Here is a 26,644-nt window from a genome sequence, read left to right on the forward strand (position 1 = left end):
TGAGGGAGGAAGTTTAGGTTTGAAGAGTAGAGACTCCTAGGAGTGATAACGCCCTGGACTTATATGCACAGTCTTGAGTGCACCCCTTCCAGACTTGCTGCTGCTTCCTAGACTGACTTGAAACTCATATCATGTATTTAAACCATTATCTTTTCAAGTGCTACCTCTTTTCAGTCTTGTCTTTTGGTTGTTGAAACTCAGAGTGCAGTATCCACTTTCTACTTAACCCTCAAATCCATTCCAAACTCCTTGGATTCAGTCTTTTGGCGAAAACATTTCTGAGTATGTGTGGGTCCCTTTCCTACTTGGGAAGTATCCTTGGGAAGAGTCGTGATGGAGTGCGCCTTTGGTGCCTCAGGCTCTCAAAGGACCTTGTGGCGATACCTTACTTCTGAGCGAGAGAAGTACCTTTGTTCTGTACTGCAGCCTAATTATCACCAGTTATGCACAATTTATGTTTTAAAACTCAAATTAAAAGTGTTTAAGGCAATCTGAGTTCCCAAGGGATTAACCGGATGAGAATGTGTCCTTTTCAGTCTGCCATTCATTTCTCCCTTGCTAGTCTCTGCTCTTTTCTTAATTTCTCTTTGGAATAATAGACTCAAAGTTACCTTTTTTATTTTCAGATATTAAATATATGTCTGTGATAGGTCACACACAGCATATGCCTTTTTTTTTTTTTGCAGCTATAATTCCTGGAATTCTGATGAAAAGGACTCTGATAATCTTTAGTACCACAATTATGGTTGTAGGAGCTTAAAAACCCACCAGGATCATATTTGCATTAAAATATCCCTGACATTTGACTTTTATGGATTTTCTCTGTAGAGAAGATGGACAGTGGTTTGTGACGGAAAACATTAGGATACTTTAGGTGATATAAAAAATGAAAAGCCTTGGGTATTTGGAAGTCTTATTGCAGGTAAACTTTTAAGGCTAAGCAGAGGTTATCAGAATATAAGACTCATTAATCTTTTGGGTGGGAACAAAATGTAGAGATGATTTTTACAGAATGGAAATTTCGTAACTATCTGATTTATATCTAATGTCTATAACTGCATTGCTAGCTCTCAGCTTATCTTTTTTAAAAATTGTTCAATTGGACCCAATAGGCTTTATTGAGAGGGAGAGAAATCTAGCAAATTGGCATACAGCTCATAAATTAGATTCTGCTATAAGAGAATGTAAGGGCATCCAAGTCAGAAACCATCAAGCATTCTGAAATTGCACCACAGTCAAAATAAGAGGAGATGGGTTTATATGGGAAATTGTATGTTAAAATTACAAATAAGAGAATCCTTCCACTTAATAATTGCTACTGCTAGTTGTCTAAGTTCTGTAACAAAATTTCCACGGATTATTTTAATAGACTTGGCTTTTTAAAAGCAGTTTTAGGTTCCAGCAACGTTGGGAGGAAGGTAGAGTTACCCAGGGGATAGCCTCTGCATGCCCAGACATGCATGGTGTGCCCATCACGAACATCCCTCCCCAGGTGGTGCCTCTGACGGTTTATGAACCTGTGTTGACACGTCGTCGTCACTCAAAGTCCATGGTTGACGGTGAGGTTCACCTCAGTGTGCACGGTCTGTGGCCTTGGACAAATGTATAATTACATGCATCGGCCTTTACTGTATCATATGGGGCAGTTTCACTGCCCTGAAAGTCCTCTGTGCCCTGTCTGTTCATTCTCCCTTCCCCTATAATGCCTGGAAACCACTTACTTTTGTCGTTGTTACTGTTTCCCTGTGTGCGTGCTAAGTCACTTCAGTCATGTCTGACTCTTTGCAACCCTGTGTACTGTAGCCTGCCAGGCTCGTTTGTCCATGGGATTCTCCAGACAATAATACTGGAGTGGGTTGCCATTTCCTCCTCCAGGGCATCTTCCCACCCAAGGATTGAACCCACATCTCTTACGTCTCCTGCATTGACAAGTAGGTTCCTTCCAAAACTACAGAAGATACCATCCCCGTAGTTTTGTCTTTTCCAGAATGTCATCTAGTTGGATCATACAGTATGTACCCTTTTCAGATCGGCGTCTTTTCACTTAGCAGTGTACACTTAAGGTTCCTTCCTGGAGGAACTGTCATTGTTTGATAGTTTATTTCTTTTCTTGTTGCTGTTTTTCAGTTGCTAAGTTGTGTCCTACTCTCTTGAGACCCCCGTCCCCATGGGCAGTAGTCCGCCAGGTGCCTCTGTCCATGAGTTTTTCCAGGCAACAATATTGGAGTGGGTTGCCATTTCCTTCTCCAGGGGATCTTCCTGGACTAGGGATCAAGCCTGTTCTCCTGCATTGGCTGACAGATTCTTTACCACTGTGCCAGCGGGGAAGCCTTATTTCTTTTTCAGCACTAAATAATATCCCACTGTCTGGCTGTACCTAAGTTTCTCGATTCATTTACCCACTGAAAAACATCTTGATTGCTTCCAAGTGTTGATGGTTATGAATAAAGCTGCTGTGAACATTTGCGTGAAGGTTCTGGGTGGGATGTAAATTTTTAGTTCCTTTGGTGGTTACCAAGGAGCATGATCACTGGACTGTCTGATGAGTGTGTGTAGTCCTGTGGGAAACCACCAAGCCGTCTTCCCGAGGACGTGCAGCACGGTGATCCCCACCAGCAGTGAATGAGAGTTCCCGGTGCTCCACATGCTCACCAGCGTTTGGTGTTGTCAGCGTCTCAGATTTTCTGATTGGTCCTTCTAATTGGCGTGAAGTAGTAACCCAGTGTTTCAAGCCTATCTTTTTAAAATTCTGGGACAGACGTTTTAAAAACATTATGTATTTGCATATAATATTCTAATGTTTAATGAATTTTCAAACTGAACAGACTACATAGCCTGCACCCAAATCCAAAAATACCGGAATGCAGCCAGTATCCCCAAAGCTACCCCATGTCCATTCTCACCATTCATCTCCCCAAAGGTAGCCTAATTTCTAACATCATAAAATAATTTTGCATAATGTCGTATATTTTACATTTACATTATTCATATAATTGTGTAATGTGTATTTTTTATACCTGGTTCTTTTGTTTAGTGTGTCCATGTGTTTTATTTTTTTTCCTCATTGATACTACTTTTTTTTTTAATTTAAATTTATTTATTTTAATTGGAGGCTAATTCCTTTACAATATTGTATCGGTTTTGCCATACATGTGTTTTAATGTTATATTTTAAGTCCTGTTTGTACCCAGTTTTCAACTGATGATGGATTCTCTCTTCATGAGGTCTCATATCATCCCTATGGAAATTGCACAATACCAGTAATTTAATAACTTTTGTTCATTTCATAACAAGTGATATCTGCCTTACTATTTCCTCTTGGGGTTTTTCTTGTAGAAATACTGTTTCCTGCCCATTTTTTATAGGCATTTTCTCTCTGTTCTCCTTCCTACGTTAAACTCACCCCCACGTCCCAGGCCTGCCATCATCCATCTATTATCAATGACTATGACCAGGTGTCCTGTCGTGGGACATGCGGGGTACTTTATAGGTCTCTGGTGTTCTTCATTTGCACTAGGGCATCTGTGGTTGTGTCTGTAGATTCTGTGCACACCCACCAGCCAGCTGATGCACTGAGTAAAGAGTGTGTCTCTATTTTTGCTCCTCTTCTTGCTGCTGTTTCTGATTACAGTTAATGTGTCAGTGCTAAGGAAGACCGAGTGCTATAAATGGGTGGTACAGATAGTATCTGTTATGACAATCCAGAATATGGGAGAAATCGCTGAGGACAGGAAGCATGGGTGGAAGATATTTTGGAGGATGAAGACTTTGAAAGACATACCTGTGTTAATGGGAGGAAATCCAAGAAGGAAGGTCACCGTGAACCATAATGAGCCTGGCGTGTTTGCTGGACAGCAGATGTCTGGCCTGGGAGCACTGGCAGGGTGTGATGGGTGTTAGGAGGGTCTGAGGGACTGACTTCCAGATTGTACTCTAATGGCTCCTACAATCTGGAGCAACTTATATGTCCTAACTGCTTTTATTGTAATAAACCCACAGATGATTTTATCATTTCCCCTGATGCTGGGAAAGATTGAGAGCAGGAGAAGGGAGCAACAGAGGATGAGATGGTTGGATGGCATCACTGACTCTTTGGACATGAGTTTGAGCACACTCAGGGAGATAGTGATGAACAGGGAAGCCTGGAGTGCTGCAGTCCATGGGGTCACAAGAGTCTGACATGACTTAGACACTGAACAACAGTTGGTCTTGCCATTGGAAGTGGAAGAGGCTCATAAAAATGTGGATACATTTCGGGAAGCTCATGAATCTAGTCAGTCCATTAACCACCTTAGAATCATCTTGAGCAATTATCCAAGCTCAGATGTTAGTAGGTATCCATTAGAGTACTTTTATCCATACAGAACAAAATACCTAACTAAAATACTGTAATTCAAATGGTAGGTGTTTATCATGTTTTCCCAAACAAGAAGTCCAGACCTAGCCATCCCAGGATGATTCAGTGGCTCAAAGACCATGTTTCTCTGCTGCTATTGTCTTCATGTTGACAAAGTAGCTGCAGTGGCACCATGCATCTCATCTCATACCCTCACAGAAAGGAAGGGAAAATTGGAACCTGCCTAATGTATTTCTGTCTTTTTCCAAAACTAGCCAGGAGGCAGTTTGTTCATATAACGATATTAGATGAACACCCTTAGCTGTAAGGGTTGAGAGAGCATGTATTTCATGGAAATTCACCTCTGCTGAATTGACAGAGGGCTGTGGCTCTTGGGGAGGCAGCCTAGTGCCTGCCACAATAAGTAATGAGACTCCTCGATTTATGAAATACTTGAGGAATGAGGTCTGCATTCCTTGAACTTGAACGGTGAGTTTGCACCATTCTTTAAATTGAAACAAATCTGAAAAGAGGGAGTTCTGACAGATTCTCATGAAAGAAAGAATTAATTTATACTGCTACTAACCTTACAGTTAGTTGCAAGCTTCCAAAGTCTTGAGAAGTGGGTCCCTAGGAGAATCTTAACAGTCTCTCCTCTGACTTTTCATCATTAGTTCTAGAAGGATTGTTAGGTGAATCTTGCTTATTTATTGAATCCTTACATTAAAGAGCCATTTATCGCAAGGATGACGGTAGATGCTTATTATTCATACTTGCATGAAGACTCTAAGTTAAGGCAGGTGTGCCTACATATTTATCCATAAAGGGGCACTTTTCAAAGTGTTGCTACATTATGCATTCTACTTTAAAGGCACAGTTGCCTGTAAGCCCTGAAAAGGAGTGTGTCTTATCCTGGCACTCTGGTTTTCTCTGGAGTCTACTGCTTGGCTTAGAGGAGAGCCTGTTGGTAAATTTCACGTGGATTTTGGGAGCAACTGATAACAAAGGGAAATATCACTAAATGCCTTCTGTGATTTTATGGTGGCCACATCTTGAAGGCAGGCATGTAAGTGGATCCCGGAGCCCGCAGAACTAGAGAGAGGTACTGGACACTTCAGAAACCGTGGCCCCAGTGACAGCCTCACCATGAGGCCCACCTCTGCTTCCCTGGCCTCTCCCACTGAGCACCCACACTGGCTCCTCTCCCCTCCCTGGGGGACTCCTCTCAGCTTCAAAATGTGATTCTTTATCATCTCGACCACCAGGAAAGGAACTGAAATTCATTCACATTAAGGTATACACTTGCCTTTTTAAAAATTGGAGAGGAAAAGACAGTGTCTGCCTCCCACACGGACATATTTCTTTTTATTATTTTTGCTGTTCAGTCGTGTCCTACTCTTTGCGACCCCATGGATTGCAGCATGCCAGACTTTCCTGTCCTTCACTATCTCCTGGAGTTTTCTCAAACTCGTGTCCATTGAGTCAGTGATACCATCCAACCATCTCATCCTCTGCCATCCCCTTCTCCTCCTGCCCTCAATCTTTCCCAGCATCGGGGTCTTTTCTAGTGAGTTGGCTCTTCACATCAAGTGGCCAAAGTACTGGAGCTTCAGCCTTAGCATCAGTCTTTCCAATGAATATTCAGGGTTGATTTCCTTTAGGATTGACTGGTTTGGTCTTGCTGTCCAAGGGACTCTCAGGAGTCTTCTCCAGCTCCACAGTGCTCAGCCTTCTTTATCGTCCAGCTCTCGCATCCATACATGATGACTGGAAAAAACATACTTTTGACTGTGCACACAGTTGCTGACAAAGTGATGTCTCTGCTTTTAGACATGCTGTCTAGGTTTGTCATAGCTTTCCTTCCAAGGACCAAGCGTCTTTTAACTTCATGGCTGCAGTCACCGTCTGCAGTGATTTTGGAACCCAAGAAAAACATTCATTAAACACATACAGACTCTACTTAACAATTCATATAAACTTAAGAGCAAGAACCAAATTAAAATAAATACAGGTCAATCAATAAAGTCAATAAATTTCAAATTAAGAAACAGTCATTTTGTGTGGCAGAAGATGAGGTTCCCGAAACTAAATCACCCGTAAACGTGTTCGGGTGTTTGCTGTTGCTACACCGATGTTTCGGGCTGGACGTTGCACTGGACATGCCGGCTCTTGCCTCACTGGTGAAGCGTTGCCCTGCCCACCGTCTCTCTGCTGCGAGCCGCACTCCTTGTTCACAGAGACCCCTATGCTTCCGGGAAACCAAATTAGCTGACTTGGCGTTGGCACGTCATGAAGACACACGCTCATTCAGGCAGTTAATTTGGACATGAGTTTATTTTTATGATCAGAATATAACTTTATTAATGTTTATTGCCCAAATAATATGAATAAAGAGGAAAACAAACAGTGAAAAAGGTATTAACAGTCACAATTAAAATAAAAATAATACTTTTCCCATACTATCCGTGCTCCAACCAGTCCCTCAGTATCATTACTCTGGACCATTTCTGATTTTAATTCTTCCAGTGTTTATTTCTGTCATTGTAATATTATGTTCATATATCAATATTCACAGATTGCCTCCCATCCAAGTAGAACATTTAACTCACATTTCCTCCTGCTTCCTTTTCTCCACTCTGGGTTGGAGAAACTATCAGGTTATTTTTAGTTCCTCTAGACAGGGGTGCCCAACGTCCAGGCCATGGGCCGGTACCTCCTGTCACATCAGCGGCAGCATTAGCTTAGAAATAAAGTGCACAGCAAACATGCTGGATGTGAATCATCCCTAAACCATCCTCCCGCACCCTGCCCTCCCCCTTGTGTGGAATAATTGCCTTCCATGAAACCCACCCCTGAGGCCAAAAAGGTTGGGGACCGCTGCTCTAGAGATCTCTTTCATAAGTTCCTATGAAAATGTCTTTGCAAATGCATTTCTTGTTCTGCTGATCTTCAGTGGAGTCTCCTGGCTTCTCACCAGACAAGAGAGAGAAGTTAGTGCCCACATGGTCTTCTGCTCCATCCTGCATGGTCCCTCCAGCTCTTTCTCCCAGCTCTCATTGGTGACGTGTGCACTGTCCCACTTAATAAAATCTCCCACCAAACGGTTGATTTTAAAATGGAAAATTCTAACACAACCCTGTAAATCAACTGTCCTTACAAAAAAGAACACAGATCTTTAAAACAAAAGCAAAAGCATTTTGCTTCTGTATTGAAAACAATGAATTCATCTAAGTATCAAGAATGGGTTGCAGCTTTACCATTTACTACAAAGTCTATGGATGCTGCTGCTGCCGCCAAGTCGCATCAGTCGTGTCCGACTCTGTGTGACCCCGTAGACAGAAGCCCACCAGGCTCCTCTGTCCCTGGGATTCTCCAGGCAAGAATACTGGAGTGGGTTGCCATTTCCTTCTCCAAAAGTCTATGGATAATCACCTAAAAATCTGTGAAAAATTAAAAAGATAAGTTACTCCAAATAAATAGATAAGTAAATTTTTAAATGGATAATTTATTTAAAACATTGACAATGTTTTGCTTAGACATGAAATTTTCTCTTTAAAATTTGACAATGCAGACAAAGCCAGAGAGAGAGAAATTGTAGTACTTTGTCACTAAGCAGCTTGTCTAGAGGCATTCAGATCAAATAGACTCTCCGATAGCCGCAGCTAGTTTATTCTTATCTGGACCTTGACTTTAGTAAACAGACCCGTTTTCTTAGCAATCCTAATGGATTGTTTCTATTTGAAATTAAAAAGTAAAACTATCTTCATTGCAGACAAAATGAAAAAATTGTGTAGATAATGCTAATACATTTAGGGGTAGTTGTAGAAAGAACATGGAATACGAGGTCTATATTCAAATATTAATTGTATTTCTTAGGCACTAGCAGCAAAACTTTGGAAATTGAAATTTTGAAAATGCTAGTTGTATTACTTGCCTGGGCTGACCTAATGAAGCCACAGAGTGGGTTCAAACAACAGAAATGTATTTTCTCACGGTTCTTGAGTCTTTAAGCCCCAGGTGAAGGGCCAGCAGGGTTGGTTTCTAGTGTGGCCTCTCCTCCTGGCTGCAGATGGACCTGGTCACTGGGTCTCACATTGCTTTTTCTCTGCTTGAATTTGCAGGGGGAGAGAGAGAGCGCTCTGTCTCTTGTCCTGTCTCCTTACAAGGAGACCAGTGCTACTGGACCAGAGCCTCACGTTTACAATCTTATTTTACTGCCTCCTTCAAGGCTCTGTCGCCAGATACAGTCACATGCAGATTCAGGCTTCCACATGTGAATTGGAGAGAGAGGAGTCGGTTCAGTCCATAACACCAGTACATATGGACATCTGATGCGAAGAACTGACTCATTGGAAAGACCCTGATGCTGGGAAAGATTGAGGGCAGGAGAAGGGGACGACAGAGGATGAGATGGTGGGATGGCATCACCAACTCAATGGATATGGGTTTGACCTAACTCTGGGAGTTGGTTGCTCTGCTGCAGTCCATGGGGTCACAAAAAGTCAGACATGACTGAGCAACATGGACATCTTTGCTGTGTATTATTTTGCCTACACAATCTAACCTCTGGCCTTCAAAGATTTACATCCATCCCACATACAAAGTATATCCACTACATTCTGAGACCCCAGAAGTTTCATACTATTCCAGAATCAATTCAAAGTCCAAAATTTCATCAACTCAGCAGTCCCAAATACCATCATCAATGAGTTATGAGTAAGACTCTGGGTATACTCTATCCCGGGGCAGAATTCATCACTATTGTGAACCTGTGGAACTAAAGAAATAAGTGGTGTCTTCTCCTGAAAGTGATGGTGAGACAGGCATAGGGTAACAGTTATAAGTATTTCTGTTCCAAAAAGGAGAAATTTGAAGGAAAAAAGGGGTTACCAGTTCCAAAGCACTTCTAAATTCACTTGGGCATACTCCTGTGTGTTTAAAGTCCTGGGAATAATGGTCTGCAGATTGTAACTCTGTCCTCTGGGGGCATGTTTCTTCTTCATGAAAGGCAGCATGAGTTTGTAGCTGAGTAGGTTTATCAGCGTATTTCTTCTCTGAGGAGGCTGGAGGTCTGCCAGCCTTCTTTTATTTCATAGTCTCTCTGTCCTTTTCAGTCCAAGCTGGCAGAGCTTCTGCAGATATACAATTCTTAAGAACCTGTGGGTTTCCTATGTGTGTCATGGGCATTCATTCCATTAGACCAGAGACCCCCCCCCATAGGGGTTAGCAAGATACTCCCATCTCTGTGTTTGGCTTCTGCTGAGATGGCTGAGATGATTATGAGTTACACAGTTAGGCTCTTCAATGAGATTTTTATGTGACTGAACACCCTGAGATTCTGATCTTGCTGTCATATTGGCAAAAGTATGTTAAGCCACATCTAGTGAAGTGAATTTCTCAACTTCCGCATGTTTTACAGTCTGGATAAGGGGAGATAATTCTCCAAAGGAAATACAGAAATAGCCAATAAGCACATGAAAAGATGCTCAACACTATTAGGTTTGAAACATTATTCACTCATAAAAAGGAATAAAGTGCTGGTACATGTTATTACATATTATCACATGGAAGAAACTTGAAAATGAAATTACCAATAAAAAAAGATAAGATATTGTATGATTCCATATGAATTACTCATACTAACCAAATGTATAGATACAGAAAACAAATTTTTCATTGCTTAGGATTGGGAAGAAGTGGGTGGACATGGGGAGTGACTGCTAATGGTGATGGAATTTTAGAGAGGAATAATGAAAATCTTCTAAACTTAGATCATAGCGTTGTTGCTGTTGTTTAGTTGCTCACTCGTGTCCGACTCTTTGCGACCCCGTGAACAGCGGCACACCAGGCTTCCCTCTCCTCCACTGTCTCCTGGAGTTTGTTCAAACTCATGTCCATCGAGTCGGTGATGCCATCCAACCATCTCCTCCTCTGTCCTCCCCTTCTCCTCCTGCCTTCAGTCTTTCCCAGCATCAGGGTCTTTTCCAATAAGTCGGCTCTTCGCATCAGGTAGTCAAAGTATTGGAGCTTTAGCTTCAGCATCAGTCCTTCCAATGAATATTCAGGACTGATTTCCCTTAGGACTGATTGGTTTGATCTCCTTGCAGTCCAAGGGACTCTCAAGAGTCTTCTCCAGCACAATTCAAAAGCCTCAGTTCTTCAGCGCTCAGCCTTTGTTATGGGCCAACTCTGCTGAAAAAAACCAAAGCTTTGACTGTGTGCACCTTTGTCAGCAAAGTGATGTCTCTGCTTTTGACTACACTGTCTGGATTTGTCATAGCTTTTCTTCCAAGGAGCAAGCGTCTTTTAATTTAATGGCTGCAGTCACTGTTCTCGTGATTTTGGAGCCCAAGAAAATACAATTTATCACTGCTTTCACTTCACCCCTTCTGTTTGCCAAGAAGTGATGGGACTGAATGCCATGATCTTAGTTTTATGAATGTTGAGTTTCAAGCCAGTTTTTTTCACTCTACTCTTGCAACCTCATCAAGAGGCTCTTTAGTTCCTCTTCACCTTCTGCCGTTAGAATGGCATCATCTGCATATCTGAGGTGGTTGATATGTTACCTGGTTTAAATGTCATTGTTCCTAAGCCGTTGATAGTGAAGCATAACTAAATTTATTCTTTCATTAGGACAAGAATCTACTGAAGAAATATGAGTAGTATGTACAGCAGACATCATTATTTATTGCACTTTTTCTATTAGAAGAGAAGAGAAAAGAAATCTAATTGGAATTATTGGACCCAACCTGTAACCGTATCTGGCACAGAGCGCTCATTTAGCACTGACATGCAGGCACAGTGAAGGGACGTGTTCCCTCTGTGTTCACTGAGCTGTTTCCTTTTCTGCACAGCTGTGTTAGGATGCTTATTAATGGAAAAGGCTGCAGCGACTTGCTTCTCAGCAAACTCTGTCATTGGAACTTGTGACTTAACAGTGCAAACGCTGAAAAATAAAAAATTGATTTCCACGTGTTCTTCCGTAGGTGTCTGTATGGAAACGCACACAGATTATCAACTTCTGTGGACATAACACACGAGTTTCCCAGTGACTGATTCTGAGCATTACAGTGGTTTTGCTCTGCGTCTCAGGCTGGGGTCTGTCTCCCTGTGGATGTACATCTGACATGCCCACCACTGTCCTTTTCCTCTCGGGTTTTGAAAGCACGTGGTGCTTGACATCACCCATACTGTTCATAGCGGAGTGACCACTTGCTGTGTGCTAGTCATTGTAGGGTGCATTCATTGGGATCTGATTTGATGGCCAAGTTTTTTCCAGATAAGGAAATGTATGCCTTGAAAAGTTTTTCCCAATTTTTTCTTTATTACAGAAAACATTTTCACCTGGAGAGCAGTGTTCTGTCAGGATCATCATAAACGTTACCTGTGTTTTGTGATTTTATTAGCTTCCTGGCTCTGGAATATGTTATGAGCAAGCCAGATTCTGTGAATAATGTCAGTATTTAAATTCTCCTGCAAATATGGTTAGTGCTGGCTTTACTGTCCTCCTGCACACCTTTAGAGAAGCCACTTAACCTCTCAGGAGCTCATTTCCACTTTCCATAAAACGGCTTTCCTTCCTCCTCCTTGCAGGATTGAGAGGTAATAACCATCAGAGTCCTCCAAACGCAGCAAAACGTTTAGACTTGTCACAAGGGCCCAAAGAAACCAGCCCCTCAAAGCAGGACACCAGCTTAACACACGTGAGACCTTGACTCCGAAGAAATAGAAATCTATTAGGCACAGCAGAAAATGACTGAAAAGTTGTTTTCAAAATTATCAATTTGATAAAAGAGCTTGTAACCTAAGAGCAGATGATCTTGATAAAGCTAATTAGGAATCTTAGGAATTAAAATTAATTATTTAGAAATTTAAAACAGCAAAATGAAAGAGCTTGACACACAGGAGATAAAAATTGAGCTGAAGAAATAATGCAAATCCTCCCACAGACATAAAAATGCAGGAGACCTAGAGGTTCCTGATGAGGTCCAGTGGGGTCTGGAATGACGGAGAAGCAGCATTGAATTGGACAGTTACTGATAACATTCCTGATGCAGAGAAAGGCAGGTCTTAGACTGTAAAGAGTACTGACTGGTGAGCAGGATATTTAAAGAAAAGCCACAACTGGACATTTTTCTAATGGAATTTCAGAATATCAAATATGGGAGACTATACCTTCCTCGCTGGACATTTTCAGCGCACACTTTCTACTGCACCAAGGCCAACCCTCTCAGCCTGCAGAAAACACTGCAGGCATCAATGGCTTCACGGCCTTGCAGTCCTCCCAGCTTGAATGTTCCTCCGTTATGTTATCTTGGCTGGCAGGGTCTTTTCTCAGTTCCCCCTGCTTTTTGCTCTGCAGCCTCCTGCACACCAGGTGCGGCGCCCTCAGCCCTGTCACCCTCGCAGTGGGGCCATTCTCTCCACGCTGGCTCCATTTCTCTGTGCGATTCTGAGAGTCAGAGTCGCTTACAAGGTCTTTCGTTTGTGATTCGTTGGGGCTCAGCCTGACTTCTGAACATGGCACTCCCTTGTGCTTGTCCCCACCTCAAAGGATTTTGGAATGCATCAGGCTGTAAGTCAGTAGCTTAGACAGCGCCTGACCATGTGAACAAGCCGTCAGGCTCCGGAGGGGCCAGTGGAGAGTGTCTTGAGGAGGGAGGGCTGACTATTGACAGAAGCACCTGTCCTGGCTTGAATGGAGCACTTTCTATAGTAATGCTGTAGTATACAGTAATAGTACAGTAATAGCGTGCAGTAATGCTGCCACCGGAGAAGGCGATGGCGCCCCACTCCAGTACTCGTGCCTGGAGAATCCCAGGGATGGAGGAGCCGGGTGGGCTGCCGTCTGTGGGGTCGCAGAGTCGGACACGACTGAAGCGACTTAGCAGCAGCAGCAGTGATGCTGCCACTGGAGGCTCTCCCTCCTTAAGTCATAGAAGATTTTAAAGTATTAAAAAAAAAAACCCAAGGAAGTAGTAGTTTTTTAAAAATAAAACACATTTTTGGTGGTCCAGTGGTTAAGCCTCCACGCTTCCAATGCAGGGGGCATGAGTTCGATGCCTGGTCAGGGAAGTTCTGCATGCCATGCAGTGTGGCAAAAAAAAAAAAAAAAAATCAACTTTTTCTTTTGATGAATAGAACAGTCGTTTGTGAAAAGAAAAATTTCTCAGAAAGTGAATAGATCGGCTTTTCACATTTGACCCAGAGTTTGTTTAAATGGCAGTCTTCCATTCTTGTTGGGCTTCCTATGGATACCAAAATGTGGAGCTAGAACCATCCCTGCATAGAAGTGTTTACTTAGATAAAATTTAAGCTTTAATATGATTAGTTATTTTCTGACCATGTATTTGAGTGTCTGACATATTTACTCTTGTTCTTGCTCTATTTATTGTATCTTAATTGAAATATATTTGACACTGTGTAAGTTTAGGGCTTCCCAGGTGGCACTAGGGGTAAAGAACACGCCTGCCAGTGCAGGAGACGTGAAAGAGGCGGGCTCGATCCCTGGGTCGGGAAGATCCGCAGGAGGAGGGCGTGGCAGCCCGCTCCAGTATTCTTGCCTGGAGAATCCTGTGGACAGAGGAGCCTTTCAGGCTACAGTCCACGGGGTCGAAAAGAGTCGGACACGACTGAGTGACTAACACAGAGGTTTAAGGTGTACAACTTGTTGATTTGATGCATTTATATGTGGCAATATGATTGCCTTTGTAGGATTAGCTAACACCCTCTGTAAGGCGACATGATTATGTTCTTTTTTAGAGTAGGAAAAATTAAGATCTAGTCTCTTACCAAGTTTGATGTTTATAGTACAGTTTTGTTGTCTCTAATCACTAAATGTGCATGAGAGCTCCAGGACTTATTTATCAACTAGTTGCAAATATACTTCTTAATTACTAGTTCACGGTATAACTTTATTAGATCGATGTCTAGTAATCTTTAAATTTTTCATTTATTGTCTGTTTTCTATACTGAAATGCATTGTGCTTGAAGCAGTGTATCTTTTTTCGAGACTGCTTCAGAGGCAGATAAGAAAGTCCTAGAGGGAAGAACTAGGATTGGTTTTAACATGCTTTGATTAGCACCTAGGAGAGCTCCACATACCATCAGGTCTAGCAGGAAGGCCACCTCAAGCGTCATCATCCTGTACATTTCAAAAGACTTTTACGTGCACTAATCCTATTTGATATGCAAGATACAAGGCAGTGTGCAACGTTTCTGAGAATTTCAGTAATCTTTCATGCCCAGGGAGGCCACAAAAAAGAAACCATAGGAGATGTAACAAAGTCTATATGCTAGAATCCTAGAACCTTTGAGGATTTCATTCAGAGATTATCATTTTTCATTCTGTAATATAAAACTTTTGTTTCCGCAACCTGCCACAGACTTTGAAACAGAAAGCTGAAAGAGGCAAAGGGTACTGTTGAGGGCAAGCACTATGACATCCCAAGAAGTGAAGGCTGGCTCAACAGCCAGAGCTGGAGAGAAACAGACATAACAACCAAACATCCCCGTGTGAAAACGCGGTGAGCTGAAACCACCTCACGCAGGATGCACAGACCTACACACCCTAATTAACAGTCATGATAACCCCACGCAGCAGCCCAGCACAAAACCAGAAGAAATGAGGGCCTGAATCTCCAGGAAAAGGGCAGCAAAGGAGGCATCTTTTATTTCACAGAGCAGGGTCGTAAATAAACATTCTACGTAAATGATGGACATCAAAGTTAAGATAAAGAATGTCTTGTTAGTATAACAGCAGCAAGGGTGGTTTGATGTCCTGTCCAGTGGGGGTTTCGGGGGGAGAGGTATACTTGCTTTACAATGTGCCGTTAGTTTCTGCTGTTCAGCAGCGTGACTCAGCTGTAAGTGTGCACACGGCCCCTCGCTCCTGAGCCTCCCGCCCACCTCCCCCAGCCCACCCCTCTGTATCTGCAGAGAGATGGCCTCCCCAAGCCAAGCTCCTTGCTTAACACGCAGCTTCCCACTCGCGGTCTGTGCACGGTAGTATGGCTGTGTCAGTCCCAGCCTCCTGGTCATCCCATCTCCTGCCCCCGCCACTTCCACACCTTCTGTTCCCTGCGTTTGCCTCTCTGTTCCTGCCCGGCTTTAATCTGCTCAGACTCACAGGTCAGAAGGTGGACAGCCTATTGTCTTGTCAAAGTAGATGAATGAATTTTTGTGCCTGTAATGAGAGAACCTCTCTGAGGCAGATCTAAATCCCCAGAAACTTCAGCCTTAGGAAGTAGGATAAAAGCTGCCAGGTTCCTAAAGTCTCCCAGCCGGTGTCATTACCTGAATACCTCCTCTTTGGATGGATGGTCAAGTCTTATTCCGGGTGCTTACTCCCAAGCCTGCTGATCCAGGAGAGGTGGGGAGGTCAGAATCTGGTAGTTTGCACACAGAATTTGGGGTATGTCCTTATCTGGAGGACTAATCCCCAACCTGAAGGCAGCCAGGAACGAGGCATATGGGGAATAAATACCTAAGGAACGTGCTACTTGTTTTTGGATTTCAGGCACCCAGCGTGGTGTTTGCTGTTGCCATTATGAATGCTTAATGAATGACTGATTACATAATACAGTTGTGATCCCTTCTTTTTTTTTTAACTATTTCCAGCTTATTGCTCATCAGTCAGTTTTTCAACAGTTATTTACCTTCATGTCTAAGAAATACGGTTATTTGTGTTTTACAGGTTGAGAGGGCATAGTGATGCCATTTTACTGTACTGAGTCCCCTTACCATAGCTTTTGATAGCTTTGTTGTGATTGTTTAGTCCCGCAGACACGTCTGATTCTTTTGTGACCCCGTGGTCTGTAGCCCACCCACCAGGCTCCTCTGTCTGTGGGATTTCTCAGGCAAGAATACCGGAGTGGGTTGCCATTTCCTTCTGGGGATCAAACTGGCGTCTCCCGCATTGGCAGGCGGATTTTTTTTTTACCACTGAGCCACCTGGTATTGATAAAAGCAAAAAGCATGCCTGGCTTTTGTTCAGCACTATGTATAGAAATTATGTTTAACCCTGTATACTATTTCGGGGTGGCAATCAGAATGTTTTATGGTCCTCTCTTTTTTAACCAAGGAATAAAATTTTTTGTCTCTGCGCCTTGCTCTTTTCTAGCGGAAGATAACAGTCTGTCTCAAAAGAAGAAGGTGACTGTGGAAGACCTCTTCAGTGAAGATTTCAAAATCCACGACCCCGAGGCTAAGTGGATAAGTGGTGAGTCCTGAGTGCATCTGGGGACTCACGCTCGTACTCTCTGCCCCTCTTTGAGAGCTTGGGTTCTGTCATCTGCCTTTCACCGTCTCTCTCTGGCTGTAGAAGTGGATCCACAGAGCTCTTGCCCTGGTCGTCATCTCATCATCATTCTAAGAAAATGTGTATCTGGTCAAATCAGGCTGCTCCTTCATGAGAAATGGGTCTTCAGTGTCGTCTCCGTGAATCCGTGCTTCTCAGACCCAGAGCTGAGATGTTGCTAAGCAACAGGACAGGGAGAGACACAGCTGAGCCTTCCTCCCTTCTCCTCTGCATTTCTTTATTCCCTTTTGTGCTCCTCTTGCTTTCACTCCCGGCTAGGTCCAGGCACCAAAAGAAACTGAAAGGATTCTTCTAGAATGCTGCCTAGTGAAGGGAACAGTGGAGTCCAGTGCCCACATGTGGATAACTTAATCTTCCTCTCGAGTTTTAGTCTAGATGAAATCTTGTTTTCTTGTTTGGGGGATTTTTTTTTTTTTTAAACACAAAGCAGTATAGACCTGGAGGTGAAAGGCAGTTTGTTTACAATACATTTGTTGGTTCAAAATAGTCTATTTCCCTTAGTTGGGTCTGAAATAATTCTAGACTGCCGTCCTGGGGAAAAAAGATGTAAGTGACTGCTCCCCCATCCTCTGCAGGCTTCTCTGCATCCCTCTTGCACAGTCTGGTCCTAGAACCTCTCCAGTTATCTCCACAGATACTGTTTTCATTTCGTCTTAGCCTCCATGGGATGCACTTGAAAACTGATCCTTGGGGCAGAGAACCTTTGTAGTGGAATACTAGAGGTCTAGTTCACAGCCTGGCTTTTATGGTAACTGAGGCCGAGAGAAGTTGAGTGACCTCTCTGAGGTCATAGAGCCAGTTAGTGACATAGCTGAAGCTGGAAGCCTGTCTCCTAACTTCCTCCCCATTTTGTGCTCTTTCCACCGATACTTTGTTGAATGACACTGTGTCATATTATCTCGCTGTCAAGCTCCTCTGAAATGCCATTTACATTTCACAAACTGTCGAAAAGCAACCAGCGGTGACTCTTTGCCTTCCGTCTCCCACTGGGCAGTAGCTTCTCCTTTGTCCTTCACTGCGGCTTCCGTATTAATTTCTGGTTCTTAGATTTGCTTATTTAAAAATGAAAGGAGTGGCTGAATCTCAGAGGGAATGTATTTTATAAGAGGCAGTTGGGAAGAAATGAGAGCAGTGTGCTGTGAATACCAGTGGGAGGCACACACGGAAATCCAAATTATTGATAGAGCCAAGGTCTTTGTTGTTGGAGGAAATACTTCTACCTTTGGTGCTGAGGGGACTTGGCATCGGCCTCCTGTTTGTGTATACCCATTGCAGAGGAAGGGTTGAGCGCTGATCGCATGCTCTGGGCCAGATCTTGGGAATAAAAGATGATGACTGTCTTGAGCACAGCATCATTCTGGAGACAAACAGAGCGACCAATGGCAGTCGTGACACAATGTGCAGGAAGGATGTGATTTCCTCGTTCTTCCCAAGAAGGAGTTTCAAAGATGGTGCTTACATTCAGTCTCAAAGGTACAGGGTTCAGAGGCAGTCGGAGTGGGGCCTGCAAAGACCCCATGAGTGCTCAAATAATATAGGTAAGCCTTTAGAATAGAGTGTCCACGGCCTCCAGCTCGGTCTGCCTCAGCATTCCCTATGCAGACAATGTAAAAAGTGTAGGCAGAGATCTGGAGACTCAAGGGCACCCAAGTTTCTATAGGAACCCGCGGTGGTTGCTGTTATAAGGCATTGGTCTTTCATGAACTAATTTATGCTGCAGAGGCATGGAGCTGGTCCTGAGATGTGACCAGATGTGGCCAGAATTTCATTCTATCCGCAAAGTTGGGAGTTCATACAAGCAGTCAGGAAGTGGCCTTGTGCCCAGCAGAAAGTGCCCAGCAGGTTAAATCTACTCATAAGATGACCTGTGGTTCAAAGAAACATGGCTTTTATGTCCAGGAGCTTTTGTAAGAGGAGTCTTTCTTTGTAATTGTAGACACAGTGTGAAGTTTTGTTGTGGGGTAACCAAGTGGTCAGGTCTCCCCAGAGACCAGGCACCATGAGAAATCCAAGGGAACATAACTGTTTCCTCCCCCAACCCTATTTTCTAGCTGCCCCCTCCTCCTTTCACTGATTCCTCTTCCTGATCAGTCCCTTTCTTCCTGCTCCTTGAAGATGCAGTAGCTTAAGGTGAATTAAGTGACTTTGCGGTGACTAACTATGCCTTACACTGTGAGTTTTACAAATGCCATAAAGAATGCTTTCATTTTTTAACCTTACAAGTCTAAATGTGAAAACCCAGGGAAAGAATCCTACATTTTATAGGATTGTTGATTGTCGTGGAGCTGAGATGAGCTTTAGAAATGATCAGAACATTAATTCATTTAATTAGTGTTTATTGAGTGTCTACACAGAGAAGGCAATGGCACCCCACTGCAGTACCCTCGCCTGGAAAATCCCATGGTTGGCGGAGCCTGGTGGGCTGCAGTCCATGGGGTCGCAAAGAGTCGGACACGATTGAGCGACTTCACTTTCACTTTGCACTTTCATGCATTGGAGAAGGAAATGGCAACCCACTCCAGTGTTCTTGCCTGGAGAATCCCAGGGACGGGGGAGCCTGGTGGGCTTCCGTCTATGGGGTCGCACAGAGTCGGACACAACGGAAGCGACTTAGCAGCAGCAGCCCATTGAGATGTATAGAACAGTATAGCTGGCAACATCTGAGTTCACTCAAACTCCCACCTGTAAAGGAAGAGGCCTGTGCTTCCTGAAATTACCCAGGGTGTGGTCTCACACATTTGCTTAGTTGAATAAACTCTTCTGTCTTCTGTAAGTGACCACATTGGACTTCTCAGCCGTTTGTACTTCTTACTGTGCTGTGCTGGGATGCTGTGATATGAGGTGGCCTCTGTGATGCGCTCTTAGGTTACTTCAGACGCTTAAGTCTGTTTACCTCCATGGATCCATCTTCCTGGGCTGTCCTTGTCTACTCATTCTTTCCAGCTCCCAGATGATAAATTGTTTCAGACCTTCTTCTCTTTCCTTACCCCTCCAAACCTTCTTCCCATTCTAGTTCCCATCCAAACCTACCAGGAGAAAGAAAAAGAATACTCCCACCATCTCATCTCCTTACCCGCCAGCGTCTGCACCTGCCATGCACTCTGCGCCTCCCCCAGCCTGAAACCGCAGTGTGACCTGTCTGTGCTCAGCCTCCAGAAGTTAGGGGTGAATGTGCCTCACTTACTTGAGGAATAACTGCAGCACATATCTCCTTTCTTGTCTCAATGTCAGTGTTTCATCTCTGTGTTAGATTATTCACATCATCAAGCAGATATGCTGCTGCTTGGGTCTCCAAAAACACGCGGAAGGCTCAGCTGGGCTCCACCTTCCCTGCCAGGCACTGCCCAATTTCTTGTTCCTTTTCGTAGCTGGAAATGGGTGCCCCTGTATCGTCTCCAGGTACTTCTCCAGCTCTTGCTAAGCCCACCGAGGTTAGGCTTTCACCCGTAGGACTCCCTGACCCTTCTCTTGTCGAGGTCACCAGGAACCTCCAGGTTGCTAAATTCCACCATCGCATCCCAGACCTCTGCTCAGTCTGCCCATCAGCAGCATTTGACACAATCCACCCCTCCCTCCGCCTGCACCAGCTTTCTCACTTGACCTCCATGTCATCACGTTCTCTTGGTTTAGTCTCTACCTCCTGAGCTGCTGTTTCTGACTTCTGATGTTGGTGGGCCTGGGTCTCAGTCTTCCCCTTCTCTTTTGGTGTCTATACTCACCCCCTCCGAGTTTTCGTCTAGTCTCATGACTTAAAATATTCTCCGCCTACTGATGACCCCTAACTTATTCTCCAGACCAGACCTTTCCCCTGAAGTTCTCAGATGTCTCACAGACATACAACCCTAACTTTAATATCACCAAATATGAGTTCACCCCCTCCTCACCAAACAAAAAGCAGCCGCACCATCCACGTGCTAAGTTGCTTCAGTCCTGTCCGACTCTGTGCAGCCCCATGGACTGTAGCCCACCAGGCTCCTCTGTCTGTCTCCAGGTAAGAATACTGGAGTGGGTTGCCATTTCCTCCTCCAGGGGATCTTCCCAACCCAGGGATGGAACCCCCATCTCTTATGTCTCCTACATTGGCAGCCAGCTTCTTTACTCCTAGCGCCACCTGGGAAGTCCCATCCACAGCCACTCCCAAATCAGTTGATGAGAAATTTGTTCTTCTGGCAGAACAGGCTGAAAGACTTGGAGTCATCGTTGTCTCCACTCTTTTTCTTGTACTTCATATCTAATCCATCAAGAACTTCTGCCAGCTCTGCCTTCAGGATACGCAGTGTCCGTCTTATCCTCAGACACTCCTGGCTGACATTGGCCTTTTTGTCTCAGTTCATGTAAAGGATGCAGGACTGGAGACAGGCGTGGCAGCAGGCAGGACCAGGCGCCATGCTCCTCAGTGGCCTCTCAGGCCAGGGCTGTGGTTCAAGGCGGACCAGGCACCATGCTCCTCAGTGGCCCCAGAGCTCTGGTTCAAGGCGGACCAGGCGCCATGCTCCTCAGTGGCCCCTCAGGCCAGGGCTCTGGTTCAAGGCGGGAATCACTACATGGCTAGGTGCACTGCTTTTGTTTCTACCTTTCGGTGTCTGGAGTCTTTAGTAAAGTACCCAGTCTGTGGCCATCTGCTGGCCCTTCTGGAACATTTTCCTGTTTGCGACTTAAACAACTGATTTTTAAAGATAAGAAAACTTATGGATCTGCCACTTTACGTGGAATGGTTGGAAGTTCTTTCTGATGAAGTTGGTTTAAGCAGACATCTGACTGTGCGAACCCTTCGAATAAGCTCTCTGGGGGAGAGGGTCCCATATGTCCCACGTGGAGCCGCAGCCACAGAGGCCCCGGGGCAGAACCCTACCTGGGATACCCCATCAACACTGTGCAGCCACAGGGAAGACCATCCAGGAGCCCAGAGCGGGACAACATCGGACCAGGTGATGCAGGCTCTTGGGAGAGGATGGTGGCCAGTGAGAAAGGGTTCCATTCAGAGAAACAGAGGGGTCGAGTGTGATCTGTTGAAACTGAAGGGTAGAGAGTAGTGAAAATGCACCGTGAAAGCTTAGGTGTGTGTTGTATCAAAATTTTTATTATACTTGAATTACATACTTATTATACTAAAGTAGAAAACAGAGAATGCTATTTTAAAGGATAAAAATAAATCCCCTGTAATAAAATTACATTTCCATATTTATCCTCTCAGATATAATTGGTGGGACAGTGCTGACCATGTTCATTACATGGGGGAAAGTTTATAACACATTGTCGTAAACATATTTCAATGTAAATAAATGTCTATTTCCATGATCGTGTTAATGTCTCAATAGGCTCTCAGTACATCAGTTCAGTTCAGTCGCTCAGTTGTGTCTGACTCTGCGACCCCATGGACTGCAGCACACCAGGCCTCCTTGTCCATCACCAACTCCCGGAGCTTGCTCAAACTCATGTCCATCGGGTCCGGGATGCTATCCAACCATCTCATCCTCTGTCGACCCCTTCTCCTCCCGCCTTCAATCTTTCCCAGCATCAAGGTCTTTTCCAATGAGTCACCTCTTCGAATCAGGTGACCAAAATACTGGAGTTTCAGCTTCAGCATCAGTCCTTCCAGTGAATATAAGGTGACTTAATTCAGTCAGTCTACAGAAAGTGGAAGTTTCAGCTGTGAGTGGAGACAGAACGACAGATGTCAAAAGCCATGGTGAGCTGTGCATGAATAAGATGTTCTGCTGTGCAGACGTGGGGGTGGGAAAATAGGCACGGGATGCCTTGAGGTGGGCCTTGGTTAGCGAGCGCGGTCTCTGCCTAGCTGGAGTCAGCTCCTGTGGTTAGATGAGGAGTGCAGAGCAGAAGCTGATGAGCGAGAACTCTGTGGAATGTGCTTTAAGTGCTGAGAACAGGGCGTGAAGCTCCGTAAGGAGTGGGAGCCACTTGGAGACATGGGAAGTGCGCATCACATGGGAGCTGCTCACGCTCCTGCCCGAGGAGGCGGCACCAGAGAAGACCTGGGAGAAGAGGGTGCCGGAGAGCTGGTGCTCAGCCGACTTTGCGATGGCAGGTGGAGGGCACAGCAGTGAGAAACGGTCCCTCGGCAGCCGCATACCCACACTTGCCCCAGGAGTACATTTCCTGCAAGTCTCTCATAAAATGGGTTGGATTTTGTTGCCCTTCATCAGACTGCTTTATGTGGCAGATCAGTTCAGTTCAGTTCAGTCACTCAGTCGTGTCAGACTCTTTGCAACCCCATGGACTGCAGCACACCAGGCCTCCCTGTCCATCACCAACTCTTGGAGCTTGCTCAAACTCATGTCCATTGAGTCGGTGATGCCATCCAACCATCTCATCCTCTGTCATCCCCTTCTCCTCCTGCCTTCAATCTTTCCCAGCATCAGGGTCTTTTCCAATGAGTCAGTTCTTCACATCAGGTGGCCAAAGTATCAGAGTTTCAGCTTCAGCATCAGTCCTTCCAATGAATATTCAGGACTGATTTCCTTTAGGATGGACTGGTTGGATCTCCTTGCACTTCAAGGGACTCTCAAGAGTCTTCTCCAACACCGCAGTTCAAAAGCATCGATTCTTCGGCACTCAGCTTTCTTTATAGTCCAACTCTCACATCCATACATGACTACTGGAAAAACCATAGCTTTGACTAGACAGACCTTTGTTGGTAAAGTAATGTCTCTGCTTTTTAATATACCTAGGTTTGTCATAGCTTTCTTCCAAGGAGCAAGGGTCTTTTAATTTCATGGCTGAAGTCACCATCTGCAGTGATTTTGAAGCCCCCCTGCCAAAAAAAATAAAGTCTCTCACTGTTTCCGTTGTTTCCCCATCTGTTTGCCATGAAGTGATGGGACTGGATGCCACAATCTTGTTTTCTGAATGTTGAGTTTTAAGCCAACTTTTTCACTCTCCTCTTTCACTTTCATCAAGAGGCTCTTTAGTTCCTCTCCGCTTTCTGCCATAGGGTCGTGTCATCTGGACATCTGAGGTTACTAGCCCTGTTTCAGACTGTAATGGGGGGAAGGCTGATTCCCAAAACAGGGGGTGATATTTGTATTTGCTGCTGCTATCCAGTCATTAAGTCGTGTCCGACCCTTTGCAACCCCGTGGACTGTAGCACACCAGGCTCCTCTGCCCTCACTGTTTCCCAGAGTTTGCTCAAATTCATGTCCATCGAGTCGGTGATGCAGACGGCTTTTTCTTTCTGTTCATCACACTTGCCAGCAACAGGAAAACAGTCTCCCTCTGTATTCGTGGGGTCGGCCGCTCTGCACAGGTAGCCTGAAGCCACAGCACCCCGAGGGACTCCTGGATGACACACCTTCTCAGGAAGCATATTTGCTGTTGCAGATTCCCTCTTAGGAAGGCGGCCTGGGCTGAACCTTGGCAGCCGGCTGACGAGCCTGCAGCCTGTGGCCTGAGCAAGCCGAGGCACCCGCACCCGTCAGGGGACCCGCTCTCCCTGCCCAGCGTCTTCAGGACGCAGCCAGGCCCGGGGCTGGTTGGCAGAAGCTGCTGCCGGGGTTGGATCGGCTTGTCTGCAAGCTCCAGGCAAGGCCTGGCCTCCCAGTCCGCCCGCTCTCTGGACTTGAGTGGGACGTGGCGAAAGCCCGAGGTGGCCGCTGGCTCCGGAGCCCCTCCGCTGTTTGTTGCTTCTCGTTTCCATTCATCCAGGCGCCGTGAGGGACGAGCCCGCCCTGTCTCTCAGATGCAATACGAGAGAGACTGTAAAATTGGAGAAAATTACTTCCTTTGAGTGTCGGGAAATATCAGCTGGCTGGTTGATCCTGGGAAAGTATATGTTTTAGAAGATAAAATTGAGATAGTTCACAAAGCTCAAAGCAGCCTGATTTCCATATTTACTTTCTCCTCTTCTCTATTGTTATTCTGAAAGACCAGATGGATTTCTTTTTCTAAAGCTCAGGGGGTGGGGGGGATGAAGGAGGGATTCCAGTTTATAAAGGTTTGGGTATTTCCGCTGCTTTTCAAAAGCTACATTTTTCAATGGAAACTATTAAGTCTTTAGAATTGCAGAGTCAAAAAGTTCCCCTAAGGATTGTTTGGTGCCACCTGTACCCGTCAGCCAGCAGTCACTGCAGAGGAATGCCCAGAGAGGTCAGGTCTCAAAAGTGAAATGTTCTTTCATGGCTCAGTACTGGTGGAGAGAAGTATATAGTTATCATTTGAAGTCATTACATAGAATGCACGTCGAAGAGCATCACTGTGCCTGATTAAAGCCCATGAGAAACAGATGAAATACGATTAGAGTACACGTTTGGGTAAAGCCCCAATTATTGAACAGTTTTCGAGATCTCCCCTTGCTCAGGGGAAGAGAAACCCAGTTGTCTGGCATGAGGCCAGCTATGCCACAGACTGTCTCAGCGCAGTGAAGCTTGTTCCCACCAGTGCTCCCGGATGTATCCTCAGATCGAGGTGCTTTCAGCAGCCCCCTGTCTGCATCATCCTGCCTTCTTAATGCAACGCCCACACTTCCAGTGTGAGAGCTAAAATGATTATCTGCCTACCGTCCTTTGGAGTTATGAACACCTGCAGGAAGCATTCCAAAGGCCGTAGCAGTCAGTGCCCAGGGCAGTAGAAGCAATAATAGCAATAAATGAGAACAACAGCTACATTCAGTAACTTAGTTTTTTTCTCTGTTTTTCTCTGTCTCTGTGCATATGAAAGTGCTTTTATTCAATACTTCTGTGCTTCAGAAATCCTTATTCACTCTTTATGGCTTGATCCAAAATAAATTCTCTCTGGCTTTTCCCAAGGAGAAGGAGTTCCTCTTTGCTGAACTCAAAGTTCCATCCGAGCATCACCTGGATTATCGTCTTGGGGTCCCCAGTCTTGGGGTCCCCACTCTGCAAGGCTGGACCTGCTTCACTAGCAGCTAAAGGAGTGATTGGGGCAGAGAGGGAAACAGGCCTGGTTCCTCCCTTTGGAGGCCCTGAATGCTATGTGGACATCATGCTTATTGCTTTTGGTCCTCTGTCTGAGGGGGGCCCTTCTGCTGGTAGTAATTCCTGCTTTGAGGAGTTGCATCTCTTCAGGCTTAGGCAGGCCAACACGCTCCCAGCAGAGAGAGGCGCCTTCTGAATCTTTTCCTCACTTTTCAGTTGGCAAGTGCCTCTTCCCTGGGAAATTTAGATCCAGCCTCTGTTTCGTTGAATTGAATGAAGACCCTTGGCAGAAGCAAAGAGTGAAATCCTATTTCAACTTTGTTTCTTTGCATCACAGAGAGACAGGCTTTATTTGGATATATGAAAACACACACGCACACGCGTGCACACACACACACACACACACACACACACACATGGGCATGCACGTTTTTGTCTTGAGAAAAGAGATCTCAAGTGAGAGTTACATGTTATGTTGCATCCTCAGTGAGGTGGAAAGACAGTTTTCAGAATGTTCTGTGGCTGTTCCAGGGCTCCAGGCCTGACTAGGGGGCTTCTCCTGAACATCTCCCCCCGCCCCCATCACTCAGGGCGTGCCCTGAGGCACCGTGTGTCGCCGCTGAAGGCCCGCCTGTAAACCAGCCCAGGGTGCAGGGCAGGTGGTCTGCTGGTAGTGGGATGTCGAGGGTACTTTCAGCCCCACGGCCCACACACCGGGACTAACCAGCCTTGTTTCATTTTACTTTCATGCAAATTAAGCGGCCTGTGAAGTTCCGTAAGCCCCACTTTACTGCAGCTGTTGAACCCAGGGGTGATATTCCTCTGAGTCTAGAAAGGTCTTTTTAAAGCAAACCGGAAAGTTCTATTAATTAGCAATTCTACATCCTTGAAATGCAGTGACCCTCATACCAGCACTGACGTTATCATTTATTGTCTCAATTAAATTATCCCAAGTCCTTACCCTCATCAGTCTACTAGAGGCTAATTAATTATCACTGACATCTTTTCAAACATTGATCTCCTTCTTAATTAATATAAAATGAATCAGTTGATCTGGTCCATGACTGAGTGTACTCTCCAGTGGAGTGAATCAGTTGA

General features: G+C 44.9%; 1 protein-coding gene across 4 annotated transcripts in view; it reads left to right on the plus strand.

The window, feature by feature from the left end:
* DPP6 (dipeptidyl peptidase like 6) overlaps positions 1 to 26,644 on the plus strand; it is a 1,060,979-nt gene that overhangs the window by 702,893 nt on the left and 331,442 nt on the right. For all 4 annotated transcript variants that reach the window (XM_045166493.1, XM_025292131.3, XM_025292128.3 and 1 more), the window contains exon 3: positions 16,458 to 16,556. In XM_045166493.1, coding sequence (XP_045022428.1) covers positions 16,458 to 16,556 — 99 coding nt within the window. The remainder of the gene's footprint in view (positions 1 to 16,457; positions 16,557 to 26,644) is intronic.

This window comes from Bubalus bubalis, chromosome 8, assembly GCF_019923935.1.
Source record: "Bubalus bubalis isolate 160015118507 breed Murrah chromosome 8, NDDB_SH_1, whole genome shotgun sequence".
Taxonomy (NCBI): domain Eukaryota; kingdom Metazoa; phylum Chordata; class Mammalia; order Artiodactyla; family Bovidae; genus Bubalus; species Bubalus bubalis.